The 24,414-nt window shown below is 41.0% G+C and overlaps 2 protein-coding genes across 11 annotated transcripts in view; one reads left to right on the forward strand and one right to left on the reverse strand.

Moving 5' to 3' along the window:
* The first annotated feature begins 495 nt into the window (after positions 1–495).
* Positions 496–16,858, forward strand: SERINC1 (serine incorporator 1). Its single transcript, XM_069010877.1, has 10 exons — positions 496–627; positions 6,265–6,426; positions 7,916–8,109; positions 11,026–11,105; positions 11,308–11,445; positions 11,695–11,864; positions 11,963–12,053; positions 13,332–13,473; positions 13,580–13,810; positions 15,303–16,858. The coding sequence occupies exons 1-10, from the start codon at positions 589–591 to the stop codon at positions 15,439–15,441; spliced, it is 1,386 nt and encodes a 461-aa protein (XP_068866978.1). The 5' UTR covers positions 496–588; the 3' UTR covers positions 15,442–16,858.
* Positions 16,859–17,899: 1,041 nt separating this feature from the next.
* HSF2 (heat shock transcription factor 2) overlaps positions 17,900–24,414 on the reverse strand; it is a 28,204-nt gene continuing 21,689 nt past the window's right edge. For 6 of the 10 annotated variants that reach the window (XM_069010887.1, XM_069010886.1, XM_069010883.1 and 3 more), the window contains 8 exons: positions 24,347–24,408; positions 24,148–24,232; positions 23,139–23,308; positions 21,599–21,877; positions 20,919–21,027; positions 19,908–19,967; positions 19,197–19,281; positions 17,900–18,823 (listed from right to left, as the gene is read on the reverse strand). In XM_069010887.1, the coding sequence (XP_068866988.1) occupies positions 18,534–18,823; positions 19,197–19,281; positions 19,908–19,967; positions 20,919–21,027; positions 21,599–21,877; positions 23,139–23,308; positions 24,148–24,232; positions 24,347–24,408 (1,140 nt within the window). In that variant the 3' untranslated portion in view covers positions 17,900–18,533. The remainder of the gene's footprint in view (positions 18,824–19,196; positions 19,282–19,907; positions 19,968–20,918; positions 21,028–21,598; positions 21,878–23,138; positions 23,309–24,147; positions 24,233–24,346; positions 24,409–24,414) is intronic. The other 4 variants (XM_069010882.1, XM_069010879.1, XM_069010881.1 and 1 more) reach the window with 4 other exon arrangements.

Below are 24,414 nucleotides of genomic sequence, written 5' to 3' on the forward strand. Positions count from 1 at the left end.
CTGGCCACGGGTCTTTGTGACCTGTAGGTGTGACTTTTAGTATTATAATGGACATAGTTCAGCTACAGGACACATGGACATCAAACATTGTGCCAAATTAATGACGTATCCATAGATGTGCATCAACACCTTGATTTACTACATCCTTAAAATTTGTTAGTTCCCAGATGTCCTCAACTATCTGTTTTACTGACATTCAACAATTAGATTTACTACATCCAGTTCACTACGTCTTGATTTGCTACATCCTCAGCTTACAACTAACAAGCTTTAAGCTTCAGTTCCCCGATGTCCTTGAATGACGGATGCTGGCGCTGCCTGTTCGCCTGGTTAGATCTCCCTTCTTGCTTATTAGGCTTGAAGGTGTACAGAGACCTGCCACCACAGAACACCCTGCCTGCACACAACCTCGGCACACTCCACACGTCGCAGGCGGCCGCGGCCGCCCGGGCCGCTCCAGGCTGGAAGTGACGCGTCCTCGCCGTCAGAGCAGCCGGAAGCGCCGCTGGGAGCAGTAAACAACGGCGTCGGGAGCCGCGGCCGCCGCTTCCATCTTGGAGGAGCCGGAGCCCGCGCCCACCGGGGACCATGGGCAGCGTCCTGGGCCTCTGCTCCATGGCGAGCTGGGTAAGGTGTGGCCGCGGGCGGCGCGGGGCTCCTTCCCTGCCCTTCCGTGCCCGCCGCAGGCTCGGAGCCGGCGGCCGGTGCTTCCCCCTTCCTTCCCTCCGCACCCGCGCCTCGCCTCCCCGCGCCTGTGTCCCCCAGGGCGGCTGTGGCGCTGCCTTCCCTCCTCCTCCTGCGGCACGGGAGGGCTGCGGGTCCCTGCCCGGCCCCAGCCGGGCTCTGTCCGCCCCGAGCGGCCCCCGCTCCGCCCGGGCAGGGCTCTCCGCGCCGCGCAGGAGGGCGCGGGCCCCGGCGCGATTCCACCTCTCTCGGGCTGCTCCCGGGATCCCCAGGGATCCGTCGAAGCCGTTTCGCCGGGACTATGGGGAGCTTTGTCCTTAACCCAGACAGGCCGGCCTGTCGAGCTGCTGGGCGCCGCTTAATCCGCGCTCCTTTGCGGGAGGTGTTACGGTGTCCGCTGAAATCCCTTGTCCCTGAATCTGTAAAGAGTCTGATCAAATGCTTTGTACTCCAGCCTTTCTTTCGGGAAAATCAAACCCCGCACGTTTCCCTGATTCTAATATTTGTATTTAATTCCTCTTTCTTCCGGCTTTGTCCTGAGCAGCTCCACCCTTTGTAGCATCTTTGTCTTGCCGAGCCATGCTTTCCTGGCGGCACAGTAATCCGTGGTGATGTGTCACCACCGTGCTGAGGCAGCACCGTCAGGTGATTTTTATTAATAGGAATCAGTAGAGGGAGATGACATGAAAACTCTTGGCACTATGCAGGAAAGCAAAGAAGTTGGTAAAGAGCCTTCAACTCAGGCATTGCTTTTTTATCCGTACGTAGTATGTCTTTCCAAGTCCAGTCCTTGTGTGTATTGACACAGTCAAGTGGTTTGTGAGTTTTTAGATGTTTGCTGTAAAAATGTCAGTGGAACTGTGAAAATCTGAATTTTTCATACCAAAAATACGGTACCATACATGGATTAAATTAAATTACCTATTATTAAAGAGTTTATACACACACTTTTAGTGATACAATTTACCTAAGCTGCTTTTTTTTTTTTTTGTGATATCTGAATGTGTGGGCTTTGGCTCCTCTAGTACAGAGTGACATTTAATTAGGAGAGATGATCCATAATCTCTTAATCTCATGTACAAATTATATGAAATTATCATAAAATTGGAAAATCTGCATAAGTTAACTTCCAGGCTGATATGCATGTAAGTAATCAACTAGAACAGTAATAATATCCTTTTAACTAATTACTGTCAGGGTTCATTTTGCTCTCATTAACATTTTAAACACCACTTAATGGTTTAGCCAGTTAGGCTTTAATTACTAGCTGAATATAGTTAACATTATTTTTTTTTTAATTATTGTCAAATACTTTGTGACATTGTGACTATAGGCTTTAATTCAACTATTTGAGTTAGTATATATATATATTATATATTTTCAAGTTCATAAACAGCCTTTCTGACAACTGGTTGGTGTTTGTAGTGCATGAAGAGCCTCTGTCTACTTGCTCTTGAGTGTTTGCTTCTCTACAGAGAAATTCAGCTAATGGTCTGTTAGATAAAATGATTTGCATGAGATCATAATCTTAATTAAATCAGTTTCACCGTGAGTAGTTAACCCCTGTCCCTTCCTTTAAAGTGCCCAAACAAATCCAGGTGGGTTGTTTTTGTTGGTATTACTTTTTCCCCTGATGGCTTTAAAGTGTTGATTTTCTTTGCACGTTTAAAACCACAGCTAATCAGCGCTGTAAAGCCTGTACGACAGTTCTGAATAGGAGAAATCTGTGCATGCTGGTCTCTAAGGATATGTCAGTACAAACACTGTGGCTCTGAGAAGGAAGCACACAGTGAGGGTGAGGGGGCAGCTGACCCAGATGCAGTGGGGTTGGGGTTGGTGCTGGTGTGGGCTGTGCCATGGCCAGCAAAGCTCCTGTGCCTGCGAGGACACTGCTGTCAGTGTTGCCTCTCTGCAGGGCCCTGTGTTGTGTTGTGCTGTGCAGAGCCGCTCTGCGTAAGGCCTCATGCCGTGCTTGTTTCTCCTCGGCTTTCTGTGGTGTGGTACTGCTGTGTGTTAGAGCTCTGCCCTCACCTGTGCTGGTCAGGCAGTGCTTCAGGTTAGCATTTTTAAGAGCAAGGGGGAGCCTGTCAGACACGGGGGTGAGGCCAAAGCCATAAAAGCAGAGCCATCTCACCAAAAGTCTTCTGCTCCTGACAGCCTAGATTGACAAGGCAGTGCTGTTTTCCCTCTGCTGTGGCTTGCCTCTATTGTGCTGTTCTCTGAAACAGCTGAGCTGCTGTTTTGCTCGCTTTAATATTCTCTGTCAAGGCAAAGATCTTGATTGATTCAGTGTCTTTAAGCTTAAGAGTAGCGATGATGTAGCTAAACCCTGACTAGGCCCAGCAGGGGCTTAGTGTTTTTGCAAATACTTAATTCAGTATATAATAATTTCATCATTACTCCAGTAGGAAGATTATGTTTTATATTAAAAACTTGTTCGGTGTGCATCAAGGGCAGTAACACTTGACCTTCCATGATTTTGTGGGGTTTTCTCTCTCCTTCTCTCTCCTTCAGTATACATCTTGTTACGTGTTCATCATGCAATTTCCTCTGCCCTGGGGAAATGAAGTGACTAGTTTAGCAGGCATGAATTAACTTGTCTGCCCAGCTGGCTGCTCCCAGAATAGGTGTGTGGGTTGTCTTTTCTTATTTTACTTTAGTAAACGCCATTGAGCTGCTTATTTTTCCTCAAAAATGTAAAGGGATATGAGTTGGTAGGTAAGTAAGAAAGTTTCTGGAAGCCAGTAGATTTTATGCAGTTATGACTGAGTAACTTTTGTCTAAGCTTCTTTATGAAAACAAGTGAAAAAGTAATTGTAGAGTAACTTTTTCTCTGCATCTGTGACTAAGCTGAGTCACACCTGGGGAATTAAGCTTTGATCTGCATGGTAATATCTTACTGTTCATACTACTGAATTTTTTGTGGGAGGTGTGCTTCAAATTTAGGAAGAAGGTGGCACTTCAAAAGAAGAAACTCTCCTTGTCTCCTCTGCTGATAAGCTGAATTCCATGGGCTGAATGTTCTTTGGTTTCTATTCTTTTCAAAGTCTGTAACAGGTAGTTTTACCAGTAGTATAATACTAATTTACTGGAATGGTATCTATTTTATTCTCTTCTGCCAAAGAAAGAGAGAATCAGACTGTAATGTGTTTCCTTGTGTAAGTGGCCAACTTGTATAAATAATATCATGTATCAATAGGCGTCTCTTGTTCAGAGATGTATGTGCATGAGCTGTTTGGGGGCAAAACATTTTAAAAGCTGGTGTTGGAGCACACACACTTTAGTGAGGTGTATGGCTTCTCTTGAGGCAGATTGTTTCCCAGTGAAGTGGAGACAATCATCTTCATTTCAGCTACTGCAGGCCTCTCCTGTCTGTAGAAGCATGTGTGCTTCTGCCTTCCCCTGAGGCAGTCAGGAACAAGTTGGTTGAATTATTTAGGTATTTAACAAACAGTGTAACACTGGGGTTCATTGCAGAGGTGACCTTTTTTGACAGGTGCTCCTGTCCCCACGTTTTCTGCAGCAGATGAGTCTAGTCATATATTCTGTCTTGCCAAACTCAACCTTTTATTCGACAGTATGTTTAGAAATATTAATGCAGACAGAATTAGTTCAAGAAAGTAATTTTTTGAACAGAGAACAGAGATATTTTTCACTGGAAAGTTTATATGTGTAGGAAATAGTGTAAGACAGTAGTACTATGAAAATTCTCATGCACTCGGAGACAGTATTTGCCATACATTTCCTGCTTACAAAGCATAGATGCCCCTAATGTGGTTGCTTGCAGTCCTAGAGCAGCCTCAAGGGTCCACCTGGTCCATCTTTTACGAAAAAGGGAGCCTGAGTGGGATGATCTAGTGCCCTGTCCAGTTGCATCTTCAAAATCTCCAGTGATGGAGACTCTACCATATCGTTGGGGAGGTTGTTGCAAGGACTGGTTGGTCTCAGTCTAAATAATTTCTTTATTATACTGAGATGAAACTTGCTATAATCAACACCTTTGTATTATTTGTGCTATAATGATACTGAGTGGAGGAGAAGGTAAAAAAGGGCAGTATAATAGCTTTTATGTCCTGAAATACTTATTGTGGGAATCTGCCTAGTTTCACTGGTTTAGCAAGACAAATGTAATGGTGAAGTTTGCTAGTTTATTCTGTAGCCTAGTGAAGTGAAAATTCTTGGCTCCTCGGGAAGGAATACGTAGGCCAAAAACAATACAGGGAGGTTATTTAAAAGACATAATTTGTGGGTCCAGCGTGTGAGTTTGGTTGAAACTGGAAGAACGATAATCAGCCCTTTCCTGAGGGCTTCTCAGGAAGCTGCCAGGAGTGGCAGTTGTGGCAGTCTTTCTGCTTTTCCTGGCAACCCCTGGGGCTTTTCCGGTAGCAGTAGACTGCTGGCATTTTTGTTTGTCATATGACCAAACTTCTGAGAACTCTGACACATGCCAGTCATACTGGGTGATGGACATGTCCTGGTCATGTGGCCTTGTAACTGCTCATGTCCTTACATGACTGTCTGAGTGTCTCTTAATGTGGTGATGAACACCTGTGGCTTTTGTCCCATGGTGGAGTTGTCCTTGGATGTGTGCTGGGGGAGAAGCTGGGTTTTAACCCTGTTCTGTATCTTTCTTTGTCAGAGGCAGTGTGCTCTGTTGTAGCTCAGAGAAGGGCAGTGATCGCGCATTTTGATTGTACCTTTCCTCCTTTGGCTAATGTTTATTTGTGGGACCTTGCCTTTCTTTTACTTCCCAAATTGTCACAGTCAGCGGCAGAGAATTGTTCCCTGCTCCCCAGCCCTTTCCTGGTGAAATAGCTCATTTTTTTTCTTCCCACAATTTTCTGTGTGAGAATTAAGTACAGGTAAATTTTGTCCTTTTTTTTTTTTTTCCTTGTAGTATCACAACTGTAGAGCATTCCCATCCACTTTTGCTGTTGATATTTGGTATCAATAACACATGTACTGCATATTTGCTCTGTCCTTGCTGTTTGTAACTCTTGCCTAAGTTAATTTTGCAACCTAACAGAATTATGTGATCTGTCAGTAGCTGCTAATATGAAATAATTTGCAACCTAAGATTTAGGCTCTTATACCTGTTTTTTTGTATTTTGGAAATACTTACGGCACCAGTGAGGATTGTATCCCAACTGTGCCAGGTGCTGAGAGTATACCTGCATGACAGTTGTGCTCGTATCTTGTTCCTGTGATGTATTTTTTTAATCTCTGCAGCTGTGGAAGGGAGGATGTAGTTGCTAACAAAAGCAATCCTTGCATATCATTTAGCTGAAATGAAATAAGATTCGAGAGAATAAATGAGCCAGAATCCAGTCTTTATTTCTTCTGAATGGCTAAATGATTACTTCTGGCGTAGCGCTGATTTTACCGTGCGCGGCGCCTCGGGAAGTGCTGCTGTTCAGTGGCTCTGTAATGTGTTGCAGTGACTTCGTCTGCACTAGTGGTGGGATGCACCAGATGAGTAATCTTCCATCATCATGTCTGATGATCTGCACAGCCTGATTAAATATTGAAATCTAGTAATCCAAAGCTTTTTGAATAATTAATGTTCTGTCTTTCTGTCAGATACCATGCTTGTGTGGAAGTGCCCCGTGCCTGCTCTGCCGATGCTGCCCCAGTGGAAACAACTCCACCATAACTCGGCTGATTTATGCCTTCTTTCTACTTCTTGGTGTGAGCGTTGCCTGTGTGATGCTAATACCAGGCATGGAAGAGCAGCTGAAGAAGGTCAGGTTATTTATTGCTAACATTTTTGGTAGGACAGATGTCACAGATAATAGTAATTGACGTCTTGAAAGCATGGATTTTATATGGAAATATGTAATTTTGCTACCAGCTGTGCTTCAGTCACCATTAATTTGTTTGTAAGTCAAATAAAGAAGTTGTGGGAAGATCCCTCTATAGATGAAAAGCACTATTTTGAGGTAAGGTTGTGCCTCTTCTTTAAATGCTCAGAGCAGAAAAAATAAAGTATCAAAAAAGAAAATTTATGTATGTGTAGTTTCAAATTAAGTATTACTGAGATGCTTTTATTTATGGCACTTAAATGACTTTTATTGTGGTTGCAATTAAAAAAACCACTCTAAGATGTCTTCTACTTTCATTGTGCTGTACTAGTTAAAGTTCTATTTTAAAGTCTGCATTGCATAACAAAAATATTTTTCACTAATCATAGTAGCGTGTTTTCCACTCACGGAATTAGGAAGTGTTTGTAGGATTATACAGTTTGTTAGCTATATGAGGATGCGATATAAAATGGGAGAGCGGTAATGTGAGTTACAGTAGAGCTTACATGTTCACTGAACTTGAGTTGCATGCCCTTCAGTTCTGTTTTGCAGTCTTTAGTTTTTTTCAGTAGATAGTAACTTTGGTTAGACATGCTTTACATGTTTTTTCCCCCCAAATGATTCATCTGTAAACGTGTATTTTAGGTTGGTATAGTTACTACATTAGCACTTCAGTGAGAGCCATGTTTGTCACCTAGGAAAGAAAATAACAGCCTTCTGGAGTATGATTTGACTTCTAAAAGATGTTGCTCATGTCCTGGTAGTGACTGGAGAGAATGTTCTCAGCTGTTTCACATGGAAGTTACAGATACACCTAGTTGATGGTGATGGTACTTTTCTGGGAAAGGCTGTGTCTGTTTTAAATAAGAGATGTAAGCAGGCTGCCACCTCCTAGCTATGTCATCAGCCTGATAGTAACTGTCAGGTCAGATTTACTGATTCCAAGATCTTTGGTTATTTCTTGATTCAGATCAACAAGAGAAAACTGCATTTCTTTGAGAAGCTCTGAAATTGCTAATAACATGAAAAAGCTTGTTAATAAGATCCCAGTCCCATTCCTGGAAACATTCAAGGTTGGGTGGGATGGGGCCTTGAGCAACTTGAGGTAGTTGAAGATGTCTTTGCCCATGGCAGAGGGCTTAGCCTAGGTGAGCTTTAAAGGTCCCCTCCAACCCAAACTATTCTATGAAAATATTTATTTCATTAGTTTAGTTTAGTTTATCCTACCTGTGCAGATTTTTTTCCTTGCATATGTTTGATATTCTTCTTGGACTGTAGCTACTGATGCAGTCCTTCAGTATATTTTCGAACAGTGTTAGTAGTTACATAATGTTACAATATTAATGAATTGCATATTGGAAATTTATTAATACACATTTAATGACAGGAAGTCTTTTAAAGATGACTGGCATGTCTTGTATTTATCACAGATTCCTGGATTTTGTGATGGAGGGTTGGGAACAAGTATTCCTGGTGTGCAGGGCCATGTGAACTGTGATGTCCTGGTTGGCTACAAGGCTGTGTACCGCGTGTGCTTTGGCATGGCCATGTTCTTCCTTCTCTTCTCCTTGCTGATGATCAAAGTGAAGAGCAGCAACGACCCCAGAGCAGCAGTGCACAATGGGTAAGGTGCAGAAATGAGTGCTGAGATGAGTTAGTTTTTATAAGAGGAAAAGATACACGTGGCTGTTGCTTTTCCAAGCCTGAACTATGCCAGTGGATAATCTGTCCAGAGGTTTCCCAAGATGAGAAGTTCTGCTTTTTTCTAAAGACGATGAAATTCAGAGATGAATAATGGCACAGAATTTCATTCCACAGAGATTTTGTCAAGAAATAAAAAGATTCAAAAGCCTGATTTGTCCTCTGGGAATTATATTCCTCTTAACTTTGAGCCTTGTAAGAAGTTTTGTTCTTTTCTGAATAGTTTTCTTTTAAAGGTTATAACAGTTACACATACATATCTATATAAAACATGCCTTTTCTTTTTCTGCTATCTTTTCAGTTGCCCCTCTGCAAAAAGAAATGAGTTATGTATCTAGTTTCTGAACTTTCCAGTAGATTTTCTTTTGTTCTTCATTTTAGTTAGGATTATCAGATGGAAGAATACAGTGGAATTTCACCTTGTGTGTTGACACAAGTGGTAGTTTTCATCCAGGGTCTGCCTATGTTTAATGTAGCTTCTTGAACCGAAGAGGTGTAAATATTTGTAAGAGGGCATGATGCTAAAATGTCTAAAAGCATTTATGGTGCCTAATCTTGGTGGTCACAGTGATTGTTTAGACTACTGCTTTTTCAAGGTGACTGTATTTAACAGAAGCTGTGAACAGCTAAGCCATAAAATTTTATTTTATATTCAGTATAGTAGGATTAAACATGTCTAGCATAAAATGAGAAAAAGCTTCAAATTATTTCTGTAGGGGAAAATTAAGACTGAGGAGAATGTTGCTTTGTTCAGTTTTTTCTGGTCTAAAGAAAAAGAGAGTACAGTATTAAGATATGTTAGCAACAGTAACTCAGTCCAGTCTTTTCCTCCAACCTGCTTTGTTCAGGAGAATATGCTTGTTGCAAGCAAAAGAAAGTGGTTCAGCTACATTCTGTATCAGAGCTCTGTTGTTTTTTGTTTTTCTTTTTTTTTTCTTTTTCCCAGAAAAAGGCACATGGTGATTTTACATGATGTGGGATGTTTTTTACCTAAAACTGTTCTTAAGTGTTTGGGATCTTCTTGATAACCTTATTTGGAGTTCTGCTCTCCAGTACAAATTTAGGTACAGTTTGTGCAAGCCATAGCAGTTTGCTCTTCTTAGCCAATCTAACATCAGCACTAGGATAAAAGGAAAAAATTGAGTTATTTAACTGTTGCTGGTAAAATATTTAATAACATTACTTCTGTAATAACTGGTTGGTTCAATAATAATGTGATTCAGTGAGCTTTATGGCTTTTGATTTTTGGAATTGGATGTTCAGTAATACTTTGAGATGTAATCTTTTTGTCAGTGGTTTGAAATATTCAGAATACTAGGTTTTTCCATGTATGTTTACTAACTTTTTCATGCTTGCATGCAAGTTAAGCCCAGTAGTGTGATTTGGTGCCAGTGTTCACCTTCTCTGCTTTTTTAACAGTCAGTGATTTCTTGCCTCAGGTTTATAATAACAATAGGAAAAAAAAGAATTGTAATGTATCTATGAGATAGTTGCTGGTTTGCATAGAATGCACAGCAGCTGTAGGTGTTATTTCAGATGAATATTGTCTTCAGTTGTCGTATGGGATAGAGCATTAAGATCCTTTAAAAACATCTGGAATTAGAGATTAAATATATACAAACTTGAAACCATTCTTATTTCTGTAATTGAGAATGACATTGATTTAACAAAAAAGTAGATTCAAAAACTAGTTTTAGTGGGTTGTGTGTTGCACCATAAATGTTATAACTTGATTCAACTTTCACACTGGGTTTAGTCACTTCTCTATATCCCAGGGAATTAGTCCATTTCCTTCCATATTCTGCACTTCTGTCATCTCACATAGTTCTCTCCACACAGTTGGCACTTCTGGTCTCCATCATTTGATTGTAACAGCCAGCAGGAGAGATTAAACTTGTTCAAAGTATGGGAAAAAATGGGAAGGGATAGAAAACTTGAAAAATTGACAAGTGTTTGACATTGTGGGGGTGTGGTACATATCTTTGTGCTGTTATATTCAGTTTTGAAGTACATGTAGATGGCACCATGCCTGTTTTTGGAGCTGCCTGTCACTGGGATCACAAAAAATAGTTTTGTTGGCATAACAGTTTGAAGTTCTCTCTGCAGGATATATTTTTACAGTTTGTATTTGGGATGACTTTGGTGAATCTCTGGTGGAAGATGCTCCCTTGAATGCTTTCTGGAAACATCTGATCTGTTTTGATGGTCTGTGAATGCATATCTTTTACTAAAAAAAGATTCCAATGACACTGCATTGAAACAGGGACTTAGAATTTGATTACGTCTTTTCTGTGCAGGATAAATCATTGGCCTTTTTTTTCGTGATGAATCCTCATCAGGTGTAGGCCTAAAGAATCTGAAGTTGGGTAGGAAAAATCCAGACTTTTGTATATCTCTCTCATGTAGGAAGTGAACCAAGACTGGTAGGGAGATCCAGCATAGTATTTTCGGTCATTGTAGGCACCAGTCAGATCTTTGATATTAAAAGCAGGAAGGGATTTTTTAACCCATTTTTCTGCTGTGCAGACAATTCAGTAATCTCACTGCTCTGGTTTAAAATGGTCTTAGGAAGAAAAAAAGCAGCTCACAATTGGCCTAGTTTGTAATTAATGAGTAAGAGGATACTTCTGGGAAACGTATCAAACTCTGTGTCAGCCTAGCACAGTTTAGGCATAATTTTTTGGAGAACAAAAATCTTGGGCAGATAAAATTTTTATCCTGCTTCAGAAGAAGCAAGTTAAGGATGAGAAAATTAAAAAAAAACAACTATTAAAGATGTGTATTTTGTGTGTGAATCAGACCAGACTTAACAGTTGTCTTATTCTTTATTTCCCTTTAGATTCTGGTTCTTTAAATTTGCGACGGCACTTGCAATTAGTGTTGGAGCTTTCTTCATACCAGAGGGACCATTTACAACTGGTGAGGGAATATTGTCTTCCTCTGTATCATGGTGCAATCATACTTAGTTTTAAAAGAAAAATAAGTGCATGCTGATGTAGTACAGTTTTAATTGTACCTGTGCAACTATAGTGCTTCTGTGTGTTTAGGGACTCTAAAACGGGGGGGGGGGGGGGTAAATCATCTATGGTTCTTAACTGTTTTTGTTTTACTTCTCTTTTAGTGTGGTTTTATGTAGGTATGGCTGGAGCATTCTGCTTTATTCTTATTCAGCTGGTCTTGCTTATTGACTTTGCCCATTCCTGGAATGAATCTTGGGTTGAAAAAATGGAGGAAGGAAACTCAAGATGCTGGTATGCAGGTAAGGAGGGACTGTACTACAATCAAGTTTTAAATTTCATTTAATGTGCATTATGTTAAGTAAGTTACTCACTGAACAGTTCATTTTACTAGAGTGCAGAAAGGGCTGCTTCATGCATTAGTATCATTTTCTCAGATGTGTAGTTCAGCTCTACTGATGTCCTTCTCTTGTCAAGTTAAATAAGGGGAAGCAGGGAGAGGTGCAGTCTCGGTCATTAACCAGTTTAACCATGGTTTTGTTTCTTCACAGCTCTGCTCTCAGCTACAGCTGTCAACTATCTGCTGTCTCTTGTAGCTATTGTTTTGTTTTATGTTTATTACACTCATCCTGAAGGTTGTTCTGAAAACAAGACATTCATCAGTGTTAATATGCTCCTGTGCATTGGTGCTTCTGTTATGTCAATTCTGCCAAGGATTCAGGTACAATTTTAATTCTGTTGCCTCCTGTGTTATCACAATATAACTCTGCCTGCAGCTTTGAATGTCTAACTTTCATGTTTTGTGACTCCTTTGTATAGGAATCTCAGCCAAGATCTGGTTTGCTGCAGTCTTCAGTGATCACAATTTATACAATGTATTTGACTTGGTCAGCTATGACCAATGAGCCAGGTAAGTGTGGTAGCAGTGTAGGGCTTTCTGGGTGACCAGTTCAGCAGTGAATTGTATCTTTGCCTCTTTCGCAGGGCCGCGTTAGAACAGGGTAATGAAAAGTGTGTGCGTTAGAGCTCAGCTGCCTGTGCTGCCCCGAGCCCACTCTCCTGAGGGATAGGAAGGGATGAATGGGCAGCAGTGAGAGAGGCCAGGGTCTGTGTGGCTGGTGCAGACAAGCTCCCCGAGGGAGAGAGGGAAGCTGAATGGGACCGCTTCAGTGCTCACCTTTTCCTCCCAGCAAGGATGTGGGGGAGGTATGACATAGCAACCTGGCCATGCCCACACAGCTCTGAGCTCCGCCCCATCTGCAGCCAGGATTCGAAGATAATGTCTTTTTCTCTTGCTTATATGGCATGTAAGAATTTTTGCTCTTTACTGGCAGAACTGCAGTATTCTAAAGCTTAGATTTTGCAGATCACCACAGCTTCTCTGAGGTGTCTGGGAGTTTCATCTCCCTATCAAGTTTCACATTCCTGAGGTGACCAGCATGCTTCTGATTATGTTTTTCCAAACTGAGGATTTAAAACAAGTGATAAATATTGTCAATGTTTATTGTGTCTGAAAATAGTTTAATATATCTATAAATAAATAAGTGCAGAAATTCTGGTGATTAAAATAAATTGTCAGATACTGATTTTGGTGGTTTTAATTGGGTCTCTGACCCTTTTATCTTAGTTATGGACAATCTGTGCTTCTGTGTTATGGAATACATGAGTCACCTAATTCAGGCTGTGACTATAGGAAAATAAAATTGTCTATTACTTTCAGCTGTTCCATCAGTATTACCTATGGATGCTGTAGGTTGGGAACCACTCATAATAAAAAACTAACTTACTGGCATAGTTTTCCAATTCTGAGATGACTTGGGTACCCCATCTGTAGAATATGTTTGTCAGACTTACTTTCTAGCAGTAGAATTTCTGTAGTTTAAAATGCAGAGATTTTTATTTTGTTGCATCTAATTATGAGATGGAATAGTAAAGCAGTTGATGCATATCTTATGTAAGTTCAAAATCCTTTTATCTGCTCGAAGAGACAGATTTTTATGCCATATACTGTCATTTCCCTGCTCTAGAGAGATTCAGTAGCCTAAAATTAGATTAAAAGCTTTTTTACTTCAAGACTGTCACAGTCACGAAGTTCCTTTCTATTTCTGTGCATTCAGCATGGAAATGTGCTATTAAATATTTGTCCTGTTCTTGTTTTATGTAAGTTCTAATGCAATTTCCCTCACAGACAGGCGCTGTAACCCCAGTCTGCTGAGCATCATTGGTTACAACAGCACCACCACTCCAACCCAAGGTCAGGTAGTGCAGTGGTGGGATGCACAAGGAATCGTAGGACTGGTTTTGTTTTTGCTGTGTGTTCTCTATTCAAGGTAAAATTCCTTTTAAAAAATCCATTAATTTGTATTACTTCTTATTGTTGGATATTAATTGTTTTTATTTGGGTAACTGTACCACGTCCTTTCCTGTCAAATCCAGCATCCGGACATCCAACAACAGCCAGGTTAACAAGCTGATGCTGACCAGTGATGAATCAACACTGATAGAGGATGGAATGCCCAGGAGCGATGGCTCCCTTGATGATGGAGACGATGTTCACCGAGCTATAGATAATGAGAGGGATGGAGTTACTTACAGTTACTCCTTCTTTCACTTCATGCTTTTCCTGGCATCACTGTATATCATGATGACACTTACCAACTGGTACAGGTATTTACATTTGATTAGATAATGTGCTGATAACAAGCATACAAGGTGCCATCTCTTGCTGGACAAGGAGGCACAAGTTGAGTTCTCTGGAATGTAGGTCTTGAATGGGCCTTCTCAAGGGAAGTTACTGTTTGAGTTACGTTTAGGGAATTGTATTTGAAAACTGTACCCAACCTTGTTCACAAGTGCCTGTCATATTTTCTAGCATGATTCTTGTCATTCACTGGCCTGCTGAAATACATCCTGCTGAAGTGAACAAGACAAAGTCTTAATTCTATAACAACTAAAAATTAGCAAACACTAGGCCCATATCTGGTACAGAGAGCTAGAAAAGGGACATGTTATATCAACAGGTCAAGGGATAGATGTTCCTTCCCATTTACTCAGCACTGGCTTCCCAGTATGAGAGAGACATGGACATACTGGAGAGAGTCCAGCAAAGGGTCACAAAGATGATGAAGGGACTGGAGCATCTGTTATTTGAGGAGAAGCTGAGAGAGCTGAGACTGTTCAGCTTGGAGAAGAGAAGGCCCAAGGGGTGTCTCACCAGTGTATAGAAACACTTAAAGCAGGGGTGCAAAGAGGATGGAGCTGGGACTTCTCAGTGGTGCCCAGTGACAGGGCCAGAGGCAAAGGGCAGAAACTGAAATACAGGAGGTTCCCCCTGAGCATAAGGAAACACTTTTCCATTGCAAGGGTGATGGAGCACTGGCACAGGTTGCCAAGGGAGGTTGTGATGTTTGATCCTTGGAGGTACTCAAAAGCCATTTGGGGCAGCTGAATTTAGGTGTCCCTGCTGAAACAGTGGAGTTGGACTAGAGAACCTTCAGCAGTCTCTTCCAACCACAGCCATTCCGTGACAGGGCTTGGTGGAAGGAAATGAGGTTGTCTGCTCCTTGAAAAAATCCTCACAATAAAATAGTCCTCCTGTGTGTGCCTTGTTGTTGGCAGCTTGATCAGATGTTCTTCAGAACTAAAAAATACAAATCATAGTCTAGTTACTTGGCAAAGAACAATTTGTATTGAAAAAGCAACACTAACAGGTACTTCCTTCAGAAATAACTCTTACAGATAGTCATGCTGTGGATTTGATTTGTGGCCCTATTTGGGTTAATATGACATGAAGAGGATTAATTTCTCTAGGTGGTGATCTCTGGCAAGGCAAAATACATTATTTGTGTCTCTAAGTGATACCTATTTACTGACTTTCTGCAGATTTGTTAGAGATTTCTTGTAATTCTTTCTGCTTCTTGGCAGCTTCTTGTACTAAGTACTTTTGGTGCTGCTGTTGTTTTTTCACCTTCCTGTGACACCAGCTTACAAATGGTGTTCTTGTACAGACTGGTGTGAAGTGCCTGGAAGAAGGGTCCTTTGAGGTGTGAAGTGAAAATGATCTCCTGTGAAAACAGTGTTGAAGGGTGGCTTAGAACACAAGTATGTTGTATTGAAAAAAAAATTGTAAATGATCCTTTTTCTTTTCCTTCTTTCACAGTCCGGATTCTACTTACGAGACAATGACCAGCAAGTGGCCGTCTGTGTGGGTGAAGATCTCTTCCAGCTGGATTGGCATCGTGCTGTACGTGTGGACTCTGGTGGCTCCGCTGGTTCTTACCAACCGCGACTTTGACTGAGCTGTGCTGCTCTCGAGGGAGGCCGTGTTAGTGCCTCATCTCCCTGAAACAAACAGTATTCCGGGTAATAGTGCGGGTGTAAATATGTGTGTGTGTGCTGTCCAGGTAGTAGTCCCTGCTTTATCCTGCATGATTACCTTGGATCATGTCTTGTCATTTCACTAAATGACTTTTTCTAGCTGAGCTCAGTGGTAATTGCTGTAACGATGGTTTTCATAGGATTACTCCTAGGTTGAGGGCTTTGGGAGCACGAGATGCAAGATCAAGAACTTTTGGAAGTACGTTTTTTTCCCTTCAATTGCATCAAATGGTTGCAGGAGAAAAAGTGCAAGTGTTAATTAGGGTAACTAAACAGTGCTAGGTCAGGCTTTGCAAGTAAAGGAGGGGCTGCCTTTGATGATCCCTGTTGCCTTGATTCCAAAGTAAGCCTTGAGTAAGTGCTGTTAGACTCAAAGTGGAGCATGTTGGAGTCACTGGACATCTTGCAGCACTTTGGCACTAACAGCCTGACCTTTCCCATGCCGAGGGCAGTGGTACCTTCCACAGAGATATGAGAGGGGAAAACTTGTACCTGGAGCTGCAGAGGAGCCAGTCCAGTGTGTCCCATTGCACACAGGAGGACAGGCACCCTGGGGAGAAAGATCCTGGTATCAGATGCTCAGAAGCATGTTCTTAAGGCACCTGTTTACAGTGTGCATCTACATACTATTATTGTTTTTTTAAGTAGTTTAAATGGCGTAGCTGTGCTGTAATTTATTGCTGTTTAGTGTGCCACTTTCTTCTTGGCTAAGCTACTATCATGGAGTTTGCAAGGAGCCGAGTGGTGAAAGCTGTGTAAACCCTTTGGAGGAATTGAGTATTGTGATTTTAAAAAAAGTGGAGAAAAAGGAGCACTGAAATTACAATAACTAAAGGAGGAGGTTTGCATTTACTGAGGCTTCATGTGAAGGGTTTCTTAAAATATTTGGGGCTCTGAATCTTGAAATCTTTTACTGTATTAGATATTTTGCTTGTTGTCCATTGCCAGAGATGGACTTCAGCCTAGAAAGTCTGAATCTAGGCGTAGTTCCTGCGCAGTTATGAAATCTTAAAATGCTTTTGTGCTTGCTGCTTTGTAACTGAAGTACATAAGCCACATTGTTTCTATTACTTGCTACAACTTGAGCCTACAGCAGCCTGACTGCGAGTGACCCTGGAGCCTGCAGATGTCATGCTCATCTCTGTCCATGGTGTTTGTAACTGTGACTTCCTCTTTCTATTCTCTAAGCTTTTATTTTAATTTTGCACCTGAACACTGACATGTACTGCAAAAGTCTGACATATGAAGTCAAACTTGAGACAGAAATAGAAAGATTAGTAAAGGCTTGTAATAATTTGGAATATGTTGTTACCTTATTAATAAATAAATTTGGATGAAGATGTCCCATGACTTTTGATGTCTCATACTGCTGCCAGATGTGGGTATTGCAAGGGTTTGTGTTCATTTTTATCCCCTCTTCTGGGGATGCTTTATCGCACTGTCCGGTTCTGAGAACAGCTGACAGTGCTGCAGAGCACACCTGTGAGGCAGCGAGTGCCCGGCTCTTGTGGGAGGTGAAGTCCTCTGACAGTTCTGTGCCCTTGGCTGGCAGCTGTGTCTCTGCAAACACAAACCTGCCTTGCACCCATAACTGCATTCCTGCTTCATCAGCTGCTGCTGCCCCACTGGACTGCACCTGTTTACATTTGGGTGGAACATCTGGACACCAGTTGTACTACAGCAGTTCCTTAGTCCTGTAACAAAGAACAAGTTGCTGAATTCAGAAGATGAGCAGACTGCTCGGTCTATGGATTCAGCTCCTTGTACAAGTGGCCACATTACTCCTTTGAAAAAGAAATTCTAGATCCACTGTCGGGAGTTGGGGAATGTGGTTTTTGTATTGCATGTATGAAGTTACTGAAACCCAGTTTCTCCCGTTGCTGAGCCTTCGTGCTGTGGTTTCTCAAAATTTATTTTCAGTTAGACTTACTCTTTATATTAAAATCAGGAGCTCAAGGTGAGGTGATTTGGTTTAGTGTCAGCTGCCCCTTCACCCAGTGGTGCAGGAACGCCTCTGGCTTTGTAGCACAACTGTAGAAACTCACTGCAGCAGCTGTGGCTTCCATGAGTACAGAAGTGGTCACACAGTGGAGGAGGGGTAAGGCTCCTCCACTGGAAGGAAAGTGATGGGGCTCTGCCACAGTTCTCAGCAAGAAATCAAAGAGAGAACACCCTTTTGTGTGCTACTACTGGAAAACAGTTTGCTGCATTAGACACTTGTTTTGGAGGCTTATCAATAAACCCTTCAGGGTGGAGATAAACTATTTTCCAGTAATTGTATACAGCAGACCTTGCACAGCTACTATGATAGGAAAACAAGAGGCTGTTAAATCCATAACCACCTGGCACACGGAATAAGAGACAAACTCTTGACAAGTATCACACTTAAGTAACATTTATTTCATCAGCATAGATGGTCCAAGTTAAAAGTACTCATGCAGTCATGGGGCCTGGCAGCTGTCAAGAACTTTTCCCCAGTTTGTGCTGTGTGAGCACTTCCACTGAAGTGAAAGTAAGGCAGAACCAAGATTTAGCAAGGTACAGGCACTTTGTTCCCAGCTGAAGCAGGGAAAAAAAAAGCCTATGTCAGGTCCTGGTCCCCCCACCCCAAAAAAACCTCATGTGTGTTAAACAAAATGTAAAAAATAAAAACCCCAAAATACAGAAAGTCAGTGTTCCCTAACCATACACTACTAGTTTATGTCATCATATGTAAGACAAGAAGTATAAGAAACCATAAACCAAAGCTCACTACTGGCAAGTGTTGGGTTACTGATGTGTGCAACACCAAGTGTTCACAGCAGTGCAGCAGCAGCCTGGCTCAGCAGTGCCCGCTGTGCCTGGTGGCTTGTCTAACTCCGTAGCTGAACAACTGCTTGTATAAGATAGGAAAGGTACTTCAGATTCCACATATCTGGTTACATAAAACAGTGATTTACAAAAAACTCTCATACCAAACAATATTCTAAATAAATAGTTCATCTTCATGACTATATACAGAGCCTCCCTCACATCAGTTATCCAAGAAGGACATGTCTGTGTCCATGGGTGCTGGGGCAAGTTCACACAGGTAGAACAGCGTGGCTTCACTCGCCTCTGCCTCCGTCAGTGGCTCCAGACGCACCAGTTTGCTCTGGGTGGGCTCAGGATCCAGGCTGCTCTCCAGGAGCTCGTCCCCTTCCAGCGATTTCTCAACAGTGGAAGGAGTTTCAGCTGTGAAGCTCCCACTCTCAAAAGCAGAGCCTGGGTTCCCATCAAGGAATGCAAGGAGTGGAAACGCAGTGTAGTGTATCAGCTGCTTATCTATGGGAAAAAAAATGCCCAGAATATCAACTCATGTGCCCTTCTAAATGCAGAAGGAAAAAACAAAATCCAACCCCCAGCACTTATTTAAAGAATAATTAATAAAAACACAGTAGGTGTTTGATTTTTAAATGTGTTTTTAAAGAATTGTTATGTTCATGCATAACGTTATTTGCGCAGATTCACCTGCAAAACATCAGTTTCTCTGCATCTAGTGCAGAGCCAAAGATCTAAAAAGCAAATATACTAAGTATTGTGTTTTGGTTATTGGTTTATCAGCATAACATAAAACCAGATAAGGAGCAAATAACTGAGATGGCTTTAAGAACAATATTCAACTGCTGAAGTGTTTCAATAGATCACTACAACTAACCTGGTCTGGGCTTAGTACCTTGCGTTTCCTGTGAAGCTGCTGGACCAGCATTATTCTTGTTAGTTTCTTTTCCCTTTGTCTCCGTCTGGGAACAAAAGCAAACTCTTAAACACATGTTTAAAGCCTGTTCCAATGCCACTGGAACACAGCTGACCAAATACTACAAAAAAGTAGTATTTTATTTGTGATGAGATGCAGTGGCATTATCAGTATTACCCACGCTAACACACCTTGGCTGAGAAAACATGAAATGGAAACACAGGCTATAAAGCAAGAACCAAAACTAATGCTTTAAGTGAACAGGACAAATTCAAAGTGCTACATCTTTGCTCCACTGCTTATTACTGTGTTTCTTTTCCCACCAGATAATAATACAAATGAAATCATTCTGATGTTTTGATGAAAGTGCATACCATGTTTGCAAGTAATAAAAATTCTCAGTGGATACAAAAGTCAAGAGACTGGTACAATGTACAGGTATTGGCCTCAAGGTAATACAAGTTTTAAAGGACATTACTAATTAGTTAGTGTGCTTTTTCCTTTGGTGTTTACAGCCCAACAGGATGAACTTAGCTGCAGTCTTCCTATTCTCACGAAGTCTGAAAAGCCAGAGCAATGACTGCCATGACTCCAGTAAAGAAAACAGTAAAAGATAAGTGAATTTTGTATCTCTCACTACTGCGTATGTTGAGCAATGGATTTAAGACTTACTTTGGTATTAGTGATATGATCATGATCTGTGGGATTCATCTGCACAGAGCTTGTAAAAAGCTGAATAAGACAAAAGACATCAAGTTTTAGGTATCTCAATGTTGCTATTAAGAATACAAGAACATTGCTTCTGCATGTGTGAGAATAACCCCTGTACTTATTCTACCCTGTGTGAGGATCGGAGTCTGTTTACAGGTAATTACTGCTTTTACAAAGAAAATCTAGCTTGGCAACTAGATGGTTTGAAATTCCATGAAGCTTGATCACAAAGGAAACAACTATTGCATCTAACACAGTTTGCTGCAGTCTTAAAAACACCAATTTCTTCAGACATCGCTGCATGGATAATTCTGTCTACAATATAGATGAACTTAAGTTGCCAGTGCCACCAAGCTAGAAGGAGTCCTCAGTAAGTGGAGAGCAGAGCTGCTGTTAAGAGGGGATCTCAGTGAAGTGGGAGAGGGGCCAGCAGGCACTCCACCAGGTTCAACAGCCACATGTCACCAGGAACCAGTAACCTCATGCACTGGCCCAGGTCAGGGTTAAGGAACAAATGGACACGGAGCAACACCTCAGAGAGGGGGCATGTAAGTCATGGCAGACAACACCCTGCCACCAGCAAGCAGCACGGCCTTTCTACAGGGAGGAAAGCTCTTTTTAACCCCAGTTCACTGAGAAGACAACAGATGATGTGCTGGGTTATTTCGAAGCAAAAGTATTAATCTACTTGACATCTAAGTTCACATCACAACAAATATAAGCATTATTTCATTAAGAAAGACATTGTTCAACAAGAAGCTTAAGCATTCACTTGAGCAGTGATTTAGCATTGAGACTTATACCAGTGCTCCAGAAACTCATATTCATAAATATTTGTAACTTTGCTTTGTAAAGGGAAGAAAGGACAAAGAAATCGTTTGTGGTTTAAATCCATTCTAAACAGCAACAACACACGAAAACAAGTGTTTTCTACAGCTTTTACCAAAATGCTTAAAATAAAGTCAAAATTACATCAACCAGGAGGAGATCTGGATCTATGCTGAACTGTCGTCCCGATAACATAGCCTGGAAGTCCTCCAAACTGCAGTCAATACTGTCCAGATAATCCAGAAGTTCAACTCTAGAAGGCAAACAGTATTTTATTGCTGTATCCCTTAACAAAGTAAGAGAAATCCTCAAGTAAGCTTTACACAGATACACACATGCATCTAAAAATCTTCACCAGAACTAGAATGAACTAAGTCTTTCACTAGAAATGACCTCTGGAAAAAAATGAAGGCTTTTAGCCTCTCTAGAGGAGAACCCAAGTACAGCAGACAGGTGCTCTAAAGTAGGTATCACAGGAATCACATCAACACAACACTATGACATGACATTAGCAGAGATGCAATGTTTGCTTGGATTGGACATAATGGGTCTAATCCACCTGCAGGAGTGACAAAAATAAATCCTGACAGTTTAAACAATCTCCACAACATTACACTGCCAGATTACACATCTCAACTCACTCACTTAACAATGAAAATCAGCAGTTGCATCTTAAAATACTTAGAACAGAAGGATCTTCAGAAAATGGCTGGAATAACAGTGGCCTGTAAGTTTAGAGTTCTTAGTAGAAACTGCTATTCAGTTCTCTTCAGTCAAATAATCAGTTCTAATACTTGAAAAAAACAAAAGACCAGACTACTCACTTTCCAAGAAGATTTATATTCTGTGAAATTACTCCATTTTCATTGAGTATGGAATCCATCACAGAGACTGGATCTTCTGCAGTTAAAGTTGACTGGTTATTCAGCTGTACAGCACTTGACATGAGTGGGCTTGCGCTGTCACTGACAGGGCTGGCTGGATCATTACCTGGGACAGCAACTGATTCGGTGCTTTTATCCCCTTGAATTACAGGGGAATATTCATCTTCATTATCATCTTCCACAATTACAATATCAGGAGAATGGCGGCTACAGCTACAGCTGTAATAGGAGATAAATTAATTACAGCATTTCATACACATTTAAATTGGTATTATTCCACAGGTTTAGTTAGTTCTCACTTTAGTCAAGCTACTATTCAACCTACTATCAGGAAATAAACTTTTCTACTGCTTTTTAATACTAAACACAGAAAGATACTCTACATATCTATTTTCCATCGATACGGTTCTGTAATGATCAACACAATTAATGCAGCTCAGTCAGCAGATACTGCTGTGCCAGACCACAGTAAACAACTACTAAAGAGCTATAGGAACACTGACATTTTTGTCATTAGAACAACTATAAGCTTGCATGTAGATGGGATGTACAAAGTGAACCAAAGCATACAAGGTCATCAAACCAGACAGACAGTATGTATTTTGCATATTTCCTGTTGAACAGCATCAGCTCTGGAGCACCCATAACAAAGGATCCTGGTCAACAGGTTTGTAGTTAAAATAACCTTCTTATGCATACCAGGAAAGAAACCTGAAGACCAAGAGCAAGCCCCAACCAATTTGCTTTCATCCATATTCTGGTTCTTAACCCTTAAGTAGCTGTTAGTTACACTGCCTCTCTACCGCAGCCTTTTCCTCATGAAGCTTTTCTATCAGAGAGTGCATTCCCAGACATCAGCCGAGCAAGAACAATGGTACCAATTAAAATATAAGCTACAAATATTAAATTTTTTCCTTGAGGCATAATACAGGCCCTATCAATCCAATGCAATTCAAGAAGAGAGTTGCATCTAAATCCCTAGACCAAGTTTCAACTTGCTTGTAGCTGAAAGATAAACAACTTCTGTAGTACCAGAGTACAGACAGGAAAGAACATAATCACGAAACAACTGGGACTAAAAAAAACCCAGAACCCTGAAATTAACTGGCTTAATGTAAAGACCACACCAATACCTGATAAACACCACAGGTAAACTATTCTCCACAAAAACCTGCAAAAACAAGGAAGTCATTCCTGTCTGTATACATAACAAAAAAGCAAGAAGATTTCTCTTACTCTGGCTTTGGACACATAGTATATTAACTATAATGCAAAAATACTAGTTTCCATCTATCCTCCTGATAATTAAAACTCCAACAGCCAATGAACTATCCAGAAGCCAGTAAATCAAAAGCTAGTGTCAATTCACAGATAAAGTTTCCCATTACACTAAAAAAAAATTATCTAAGACAACTGAGTTACTGCATATTGTACAACACTGCAAGCCATTTATCAACACACACTTCTTGAGACTTCTTACTTGGAAGAATCTGAAGTGGTATCTTCACTTGTTTCTGGTGTAACAGGAAGATTTTCTTCATCAGCCATGGGATGTTCTTCCTCACCCACATCCTCAGTGACATCATAAATAACAATGTCATCTGAAATCTGTTCCCTTTGTTTTAAGCCCTCATTTCTGTTGAGAGGTACCTGAGAATTATTATTAAAAAAGTCAGGGCACAAAAGGATGATGAGCTTCAGCATTTTGACAGTTACCATTGTATCCTAAAATGTTTCACGTGAAGTCTAAGAGCTTTCCTACGCCTTGGAGATTACAAGCAATTTGTACAGATCTATGTTTAATAGAAAAACCCATAAAAATAAATAAACAAGCTGGAGAATAACAGCTACAGGAAAAAGAATTTGGCAAATACTACAGGCACAGAAATAAAAATATACTAGCACTGTCAGAAAATAGAACTAAAAAATATTAAAACAGTGACTGCTGTTTAAACAGTACTTTGTTATAAAGCTACTAATTCTAGTGCCATACTACAGTACTTGTTTAAACGATTTCCCTGCCAATCATTATTTGGACAGCACAAAACAACTTTTGAGTGGTGTGACTCATTCAAATGTAACAGGAACATGACATGATTTTGCTGGGTTGGATGCTGACTTGCAGAGCAACACACTGGACCCTTGTCCCTGTATGGTGCCAGGCATGCCACATTCCCACAGATAACAATGCAATGTTGTATGTGCTATTTCTAACAGCACCATTCTCAAAAGCACACTGCTTTCAGCAGGATCATGTCAAGCTGTATTTAATACACAGGTAACCCGTTTATACATGCTCATGTTGGAAACTGAATGGTGATTATCAACACATTTAGCTTCTGAAGGAAACAACACGGCCTATCACTTTTACAAGTTGACAGCTCTCAGTACACAGCTACGTTTTAGTCTGCACATGACAACGAACTTGATCCATCTGCCCACCTGCACTCCTTCATCGTGACAGAGAGTACCCATTATAGAAAACTTACATGGTGGCTACTGTCAGCTGGTTCTTTCACAATTTTCTGAAATACATTCGACTTTGTAGGTCCATTAGTGTTCAGAAGTAGAGGCCTACAACAGAAAGCATGAAGGAAGAAAGCCATTTCAAAACCACCTCTTTAGTAATTAGTCAACAAGGCCTGTCAGTTAATCAAGCAGACAGCAAGTTTTCAAGATCATATTTACCTCTTGCGTTTTAGGCTCACTAGTTGGTTATTCTGCACCAAGGTAACAATGAATTGTACGATCTGTAA

The sequence above is a fragment of the Aphelocoma coerulescens genome, chromosome 3, assembly GCF_041296385.1.
Source record: "Aphelocoma coerulescens isolate FSJ_1873_10779 chromosome 3, UR_Acoe_1.0, whole genome shotgun sequence".
Lineage (NCBI taxonomy): Eukaryota > Metazoa > Chordata > Aves > Passeriformes > Corvidae > Aphelocoma > Aphelocoma coerulescens.